The sequence below is a fragment of the Lotus japonicus genome, chromosome 3 (genome assembly GCF_012489685.1).
Source record: "Lotus japonicus ecotype B-129 chromosome 3, LjGifu_v1.2".
NCBI classification, from domain to species: Eukaryota; Viridiplantae; Streptophyta; class Magnoliopsida; order Fabales; family Fabaceae; genus Lotus; species Lotus japonicus.
In genome coordinates, this window is record NC_080043.1 from 22,396,188 (window position 1) to 22,405,444 (window position 9,257).

Sequence of the window (9,257 nt, forward strand, 5' to 3'; positions counted from 1 at the left end):
AAGTTAATTAGAGTTTATTAAAACTTATCTAACAAAAATTATTAAATAAGCTGATAAGTGTTTTTTGCTTTGCATACAAAAGGTACTTAACTTCAACTTGTATAAACTCGGCAGAGGAAGTTGACCAATGAACAATCATTTGGGTTATAAATTTTCAACTTCGTGATAAATCTAATAGGTCTAGTAGATGTAGATTCTTTTAATCCTTAACACACAGTTTGGAATGTACTGTTTCTGATGAGCTCGTGAAACTTTGGCTTGAAATTGTCAATTCTCTTGTGACTAGCTTAACCATAGGTTTCTTCATGTGGGTTGACTTGTAATCTTGTACTTTAGCACATTTGCTTGGTTTTGCTTGTAATCATGTCCACCCACCAACTCCCCATGATTTATCACTGTGATTATGTAAAAACCATGAATTATTTACATCCGGATAAGGTTTACATTTATGGCATGTTTGGATCACCTTTGTTATTTTCAGAATCATTTTTAGAAATTCAAAAATTACGCATTAAAATTACTTATCGGAATTAAGTCTGATTTTAGATTCAATTATAGAATGATTTCTAAATATGTGCATCAAGGCATGTTGGTGTGACGCATCACCCACTTTGTAATGTGTGTACCCTCGCATCCTTCTTTTATAGGACAAGCTTGATACAGACCTAGGAAACATTCATCATTTTTTATCAATCATATTAAGGTTAAACAAAAAAAAGAAGCCACTCACCTACATTTCTATGAACGTAGGCCTACCATGTTGTCCCTATGCTCTTTCATACTTACTTTTTGCCTGTAATTGACTATTGACATCCAGGGAGTATTTTAAATTATGTGATTTATACTAAATAGTTAGTAATCCTAAAAGATAACTTTGTGCTATTTTCTACCCTCCTTCATTAGTATTAGTATATAACTATATATACATAAGGTTGGTGTGAATATTGTTATGAAAAACCACTTGATTTCAAATACGGGTTAATAGCACTATTCTTCCAGAAATGAACAGGCAATACTTGGGAGTTAGGATCAAGTGGGGTGGTGCTAGGTTGAAAGCACGATGATGAATGCATTACTGTAGGGAACATTCATGACTGGCTAGGGAGAATGTACCTGTTAAAGGTATTACGACGCTCAAATCAACTCAAAACTATAAAGAAAGTAAAGTCTAAAAGAGTAATTAGTGGACAAATGAGTTATGCTTATACCTTGTAATGTAATTAAACCTATATATAGCGGTTGCTGATCAACTATGGGGAGATTTACCATTTGGCTACCATGATGTGGTCGGCCATGATTTGCCCGACCACAATTGCTTGTGCCAAATAAGCACGGTGAGTTGATCGGATAATGAAGCTAGCTATTGGACTAACCATATGTAGCCGAACATAAGTATTTGTGCTAATTAGAGCAAACTCTTTTTGCTCACATAATCAATTATGAGAAGCACTATCAAAAATTGATTCAGCATTTTAGAATCAATTGTATAGGAATTTTCAACATTGATTAAAATCTCAAGTTTCCATGGTCTTGATTCATCCGTGCAATAATGGAGGTTGAGGAGAGCTTAGAGGGAGGACAAATAGTGAATGGTACTTCCCTGACACCAATGTTGCTTTGCTAGATCTAGAGGATAAGTGAGAGCAAGCATGTGCTATTCTTTCCCAGCCATTCCTTGTGAAGAAGACCATCATGACCTGCAGAAGAGTCCTATTGGACACAACCATCTCCAAACCAGTAAGAACTCGACAACTACAAAACCACATGACCAAATTGGTTCCGCCAAATTTGGAAATTTTCATTCTGTCAAAATATTTGGTTGTGTTATATACCCTTTCTGTCTCCCTCATATGTAACAACCAGCCTATTTTTTTGACTATGCGAATCATCAATTAGCACTAAGTTATGGGTGGCCCTAAGTTATGTGTATTCCCATCTCTTCTAAGTTCTATAAGATAAGGTGTGTGTGACATAAATATGTTGGCAAGCAATTGCACTGAAATGCCTTTAATTTCTTTATTCTTTGTTGGAGGAAAGCATTACACTGTGTTTCTCATTAATTTCTGTGTTCAGTGAAAGCTAGAGGAGTGTGGGGTTGTCATTTAATGCTCTATCTTTGTTTACTTGACTTTTCATCAAATTAAACTAAGAGAATCAAACAAGAACTACTGATCAATTAGTAGATTAATCATTAGTCAAATCTGGATTACTGATTTATACTCCCTCCGTCCCTAATTATAAGCTAAAGTTGAGACTTATGTTTTGTCACTAAATATAAGCTAAAGTTGTAAAAGCTAATATTTCTTTCCATATTTATCCTTGCATTTATTGGTAGTGGAGCACTATTAGTAGTATAATGATTAAAAAGTGCTATCTTAAATAGGGGTAGACATGGAAAGTTGTACCTTTTTTTTTAAAACCAATGCATCAATTAAGACTTTCTTAATAAGCGTGATTTTTACAACTTTAGCTTATAATTAGGGACGGAGGGAGTATTACATTAATCTGTGCCAAAGTTTTCTTTGGCAGAGGAGAAGTGTTAACACTTCTGTTTGACCTTTTTGATGGAATTGCCAATAAGACAATTTTTTGTGTTTGAATACCGATTCAGTGTAATGTGAATGTATTTAATTTTAACTCAATTTGTAAATAAAGTTACATTCATTTTTTATTTTATATTGCGCGCTAGAATTCGTTTACAGTTATGTCAATAAATATCTAAACATGAATAATGTCACCATCCGGTGCATTTGCAGGAAAAGGAATCATTGGTTCCTTCAGCAACTAAATGGTGGGAATCCTACTCAGATAGCCATCCATGTACAAGTTAATAACTCAGGTATATCCCCTTTCCATTTTTCTTTATCAATGTTAATCTTCTTTTTGCATCATAGATTTGTCGGTGTGGATTATAAAATTTACAATTTCTTTAAAGTCCATCCACAAGGTAATTTACATGCCAGGTCCAAAGATTAATTACGAACTTCATGTTAAAATCGACATTGTTCGACCAAAAAAAAAATCAACATTGTTAAAACTGATTGTGAATATATAAAATTCATTTTAACAAAATTATTTGTTAATTTAGTTGGCTCAAACAATCACACTGTCCACTTTTATTCCGGAAGACTTAAAAGACTAACCGCGAATTGAAGGTCGAGCTAGTCGGCTAACACAAACAAGATAAAAAATTTATCTAAATCAAACTAGCCAACAACTTACCATATATACAGATTTCATACAATTATTACTTAAATTGAAAATATATATGGTGTCTAAGACATCCGTATATATTTTCAAGAAAGGTTCACCGCCAATTAAATCATATTAGTTAGTAAGAATAATAAAATAAAGTTCTCGTAGAATAGCTCAAGTGGTAGGAGTTGGTGACATAAGGGTTGAGTAGAGAAAGGTCCAGAGATCGATTCCTGGCAGGTGCAATTTATCTTTCCGATATAAAAAAAATAAGTCTTAACTCATCCAAACTAATTAGCGATAATTTACCATACATCTATATCTATATATATTAGAAAAGAACAACTTCTAGCATGACGTGTCGCTCCCACAGGCCAAGTTAGTGACGTGTCGCTCCCAGATTAATTCTCACCTAATATTTTACACGTCAGATCTTTCTCCTTGGCCCCACTTGCCACATGTGCCCTGATTTTTCCTTACCTTATTTCTCCTTAACAACTAAACCTAATGCTTTTCACCAGAACACCATAATAAAATTAAGAAATAAACAACCTAAATCCTAATCAAATCTAAAATTTAAAAATGTACTGAATAAAGATAGATAAAAACTACAAAGTCTAGCAAATCACAATAAAAACTCATAAAATCCTGAATTAATTAAAAATCCAAAAATTTAAGAAAATTTAATTAATATACTCTAAAAGTAAATCTAAAATAAAATAAAGTATTTTCTGGATTTAAAATAAATAATAAGATAAATTAAAATAAAATTAAGAAATAAACAACCTAAATCTCAATCAAATCTAATATTAAAAATGGTATAAAATAAAGATAGATAAAAACTAACAAAATCTAGCAAAACACAATAAAAACTCATAAAATCCCGAATTAATAAAAAATTCGAAAATTCAATAAAAATTAATCAATATATTCTAAAAATAAATTTAAAATAAATTAAAAGACCAAATATTATATTTTAAAATAATATCAATCAGTTATTTGTTTTCATATTGTAATTGCATGGACTATTGTAATCTGAAGGGCTGTTTGCATTTTCTGAACTTTATGGTATATTGTTCCATTTTTTCTCTGTTAAATTTAATCACTTCCTTAAAACTGCTTAAGCTCATTAATTCACTGCCATTTATTTTCCTGTTTGACAGAAGTAAGAAGCACCTTCAAGTGTGACAAAAAAGAAGGTTGCAGTTGCAAAGCAGTACATAGAAAATCATTATAAGAAGCTGATGAAAGACCTGCAAGAGAGAAAGGACCTGTATCGGTATGTTCAATTTATATTTGGGTTATAATTGTGAGTATGTGACTGATGAGTATTATAACATGTTAAGTAGTTGTTTAACATACTTATAGACATCTCCTAACATGATTAAAATTATAGTTGTTATTCTTATAGCTGTTTCAATTATATTGCTAAAATTAAGTGCATAAAATATTTGTTGAAACCGAAAGTTTATGTAGTTTAGAATATTAAATTTATTCTAATGTCTAAAATCTTTAACAAATCTAATCTAAAATCTATACTTTTTATGTAGTTTCCAGCAAATCTATTGTAATATATTTGCTTTAGATTTTAGATTAGATACAAAAAGTAATATAAATTCTATAAATTCGTTTTCCAGCATATTAGATTTAAAAAGTTTAGAAACAGATTAGATTTGTTTCCAGAATATCAACAAAATCTATAGATTTAAAATTTTCAAATTAGCCAAAATAGATTTGTTTTGGCTGATTTATAAGATTTATATATATAGTTAAATCTATAAGATTTTGTTTCTACATAAAATGTATCAGTATGAAATTTATAAGATTTTGTTTCTAAAAGTTGTTGTTGTTTGTATTTGGGTATAATTTTCAATTGATATGTTTGAAATTTCAAATAAAATCCAATCAGATTACAACCATTCTAAATCATCTCTTCTCCTTGATAGATATTTTTTTAAAAGATTTGATCTTTTTATTCTAAGATACTACATCAGCCATATTCTCCCCTATATATACCCATCAAACTATCATTCTAAATCATCTCTTCTCCTTTTGATAAATTGCACTATTAGCTTATTTCATTGTCCCTTAACCTAAAACTTACGATGGCCAATACCCCTGCAATAGGTTACAAATCTGATGTTTTGATGCCCAGAAGCTACTTACATAAGCTTTTCCCCATGATTGAATTTCTAATAAAATCAATTGTAGAAGAATTTACAAACATGCACGTAGTTTCCCAAATTGCTCACACACTTTAGCTATTTTGAACGTGTTGCAGATACGTGGAAATCGAGATAGAGTATGGGGTTCCTGTATCAGTGAACGGGAAGAGGCTTTCACCAGGAAACTTGGTTGCCAAGCTGAATGAGATCGGCGGAAGATTGGGATAAAGCTCCTAATCACAAGAAATATTTTGCTGATGAGATGTAATGCTGATTTGTGGTGATGAAAGTGGCTCCCTTGGCTGTGGAATTGGTACACTTATTGATTGTTGTGATCCTCCATTGCCAGAAGTTCCTGAGGAGGATTGGTTCTGTCCAAAGTGCAGTAGCAACCAAAACTGCTCAAACAATCCAGCTAAAAAGAAAAAGGGTGCACTGTCTTTATCTAAGAGTAAGTGATATTCATTCTCCCGATTTAATCTGTCACCGCATGCATTTTTGAGATTTGAAGAATGTGTTAGTATAACCTGAAACAAGTTCAAGATTGTATTATTGATTTGGTTTGGTTTCATGTTTCAGTTGTCAATATGGAGAAAGGTGTAAGTTTGTACATGCAGTCCAAACACAGAGAAAACCTAACGTTCATGGATTTGTCTGTGACATGATATATAATTCATGCTGCATTATTACCTTTATATTCAGTTCTGAACTGTGCAAAATTTGGGTTAGCACTCAAATTCAAGAGAGAAATTCATGGAGGTAGGCTGTAGAAGATTTTGCTGATATGGTTTCTGCAGGGAACAATCGGAAATGCACTGAGATATTTGTTTTGGGACAATATACTTGGTCGTAAAGGTGAGCATCAATATTTAAAGGTTGCTCTTTCTATTGCACTGCTCTTGCTTAAAGGTGTTGGTTCCTGTCATCTTTAAGTCTTAGAATTGATAGTGTCTAATATTTCTTTCACTAAGTTCATGATAGACTTTTATCTAATGGTGTAGAAGAAGTTGTGCTATGTTTTTTGTCACAATTTCTTGAGCAATTTTGGGGAATAGAAATAAAGTTTTGTTTCAGATTATCAAACTTCGTGGGATATTCACTTCAAAATTGATATCATGCTATTGTCCTTCATTGAAAAATTTAGAATTAAGAATCATAACACCAACATTATATCAAAGTTATGGTAAAATTAATTTCAATTCAATGTGTACATACATTGCAATGCATGGCTGTTATAATGTGATTTTCCCCTCTCCCCTTCAAGGCTTACCAGTTTACTGCCTGCATTTTTGTTTGACTCTAACAACTGATAGATGTAACATCTGGATGTGATTTGTATCGATGGAGCTCAAATCTTCGGCAATCTTAACAGTAATTTACTTAAAACACCTATTTTAGATACTATGGGCTCGTTTGGCACGCCGTATTAGGCATGATAGTATAAGCTTATACAATACATTATGAGTTTATCCATTGTTTGGTGATGACATTGTATTGTATAAGCTTATCCATCAAAGTCCCCTTATACGTCAAAATGACGTATTATTTAATCCATCATGTGAGTGATGGATAAGGCATGATAAGGTTGTGACGTATAAGTCACCATCACCACCACCCTCTATTGCTGCCAACTTACACCACCATTGGCACCACCACCGCCACCACCGCCCTACCGTCACCCGTGGTGTTGCCACCACCACCACCACCGCCACCGCCACCCTACCGCCACCACCACCATAATCACCGCCACCACAACCCTATCGCCACCACCACCATAATCGCCGCCACCACTCTATTGCCACCTTTGACACCACAACCACCACCCTATCGCCACCACCACCACCATTGCCTCCACCCTCCACCGTCGCCGCCACCGCCTTACCACCACCACCACACCCTATCGTAGCCAACACCACAACCACCATCGCTGCCACCACCCGATCACCACCACCGCCACCGCCACCACCACCACCACTGTCGCCGCCCTACCGCCACCACCGACACCACAACCACCACCCTATCGCCACCACCACCATAATCGTCGTCACCACTCTATTGCCACCACCGGCACCACAACCACCGCCCTATCGCCACAACCATCACCATTGCCTCCACCCTCCACTGTAGCCGCCACCGCCTTACCACCACCACCACCACCCTATCATCGCCACCACCACAACCACCATCGCTGCCACCACCACCACCAACCTATCTCCACTGTCACCACCACCGCCACCAACACCAACCTACCACCATTGCCCCCACCACCACCAACCTACCACTACTTCCATCACCACCGCCACCACCGTTATAATCACCTCCATATTTGATTTTTATTATATATCATTATTCAATACTTCATTAAACATAAAATTGCATTAATTTAAACGATATGGTAAGTTATACAGAGTATGTCCAAACGCTGGATAGTATAAGAAAGTTATCAGGGCTTATACTATCAGGCCTAATACTATCAGGTCTTATACTATCAAGCCTTATACTATACGTCGCACCAAACGGGCCCTATGTATAATTTTCTTTCTAGGATGCATGGATAAATTTTTTTATGAATCCAAGTAGGGGAAAAATAACACTTACTGATCTTGAGAGTTTTGGGGACCGGCTTCTATTAACTAGCCTGTATGTTGTTTCTGGCCGGTGGTGAAAGATTGAGAAGTTCAAGAAGATTCTGAAGAAGGGGGAAAATTCAGAAAACTTCATGGATTGAGCTGGGTATATATGTATAATAATACCATATGCATGTAAATGATTCTTTTCGGCTGGAGGTCCCTTTTTACTTTGCCACATTATTTAGGTAGATAGGCCATGAGTTTGCATTGTGAATATTTGGTCAATTTTTGTGGTTTGAAACTTTGACTGAATCTGGTGTGCTGTTAGTGAGGCATAAAGCCAAATTTTAAATATGAACTTGGTGTTTCCTACATGTTATAGTTTTAAATGTACGAGAGATTTTTGTTTTTAAGTCCAAGTCATACATTACTTTAAACACTTATGTTTGATCTAATCATTTTGTTACAAATGTTTACAACATTTCTATAAAAAAATGTTTATTTAAATAATTTAATGAGCTGATATATTTATGAAATTTGATAATTATTTATCTGAATTGCTGACAAACTCATAATGAGTGGAATTTAATATTTTGGGAATTCCAAACCACATACTAATGTTGAAAGTTGGAGTTCTGATCATGCTTCTGCGAAACATAGACCAAGCGGCTGGTCTGTGTAATGGGATCCGGTTGAGAGTTACTCATCTTACTCAGTATATAATTGTTGTGACTGTTTTATCAAGAATCAGGCTGGGTAAAAGTAAAACTGAGTACATTCCGAGGATAACCTTAACGCCTTTTGACTCTGGTCTTCCCTTCCAGTTCTCTCGAAGGCAATTCCCGATGACTTTATGCTTCACGATGACTATAAACAAGAGTCAAGGCCAGTCCCTTTCTCATGTCGGTTTGTACCTTCTGAGGCCTGTGTTTACTCATGGACAGTTGTATGTCGCTCTCTCAAGGGTGAAGTCTAGAAAAGGGCTTAAGGTGCTTATTGTGGATGAGCAAAGGGTAGTTTCGAGCTCCACGCGCAATGTTGTCTACAAAGAAGTTTTTGAGAACGTGTGAGCGGAAATTGACGCGCATAATCACGCTCACTGCAGAGTAACTCGGCTACTGTTTATTAGAGACCGTAAAACCGTGCCCTTATATGTTTTGGAGAATTTGAGGTTTCGTTCACCAATCTTCTTATTAGTTAATCAGTCGTTTGCTTCGCATTTCAAACACTTCTATTTCATCTTTATTTATTATTTATTCAACCGAATGAATTTCAAACAAGTGATTCAATTTAAGACTTTTCCGCCACTATGCTCAGCGTATCAGAC

General features: G+C 34.9%; 1 protein-coding gene across 1 annotated transcript; it reads left to right on the plus strand.

Annotated features, from left to right (window-relative positions):
• Positions 1 to 8,547: 8,547 nt before the first annotated feature.
• On the plus strand, positions 8,548 to 9,000 carry LOC130743769 (uncharacterized). The gene has a single exon (XM_057595998.1). It carries the CDS (start codon positions 8,548 to 8,550, stop codon positions 8,998 to 9,000), a length of 453 nt encoding a protein of 150 aa, XP_057451981.1.
• The last annotated feature ends 257 nt before the right edge of the window (positions 9,001 to 9,257 follow it).

Coding starts and splice junctions, on each gene's coding strand:
- LOC130743769 (XM_057595998.1), top strand. CDS start 8,548: ATGTTGAAAGTTGGAGTTCTGATCATGCTTCTGCGAAACATAGACCAA.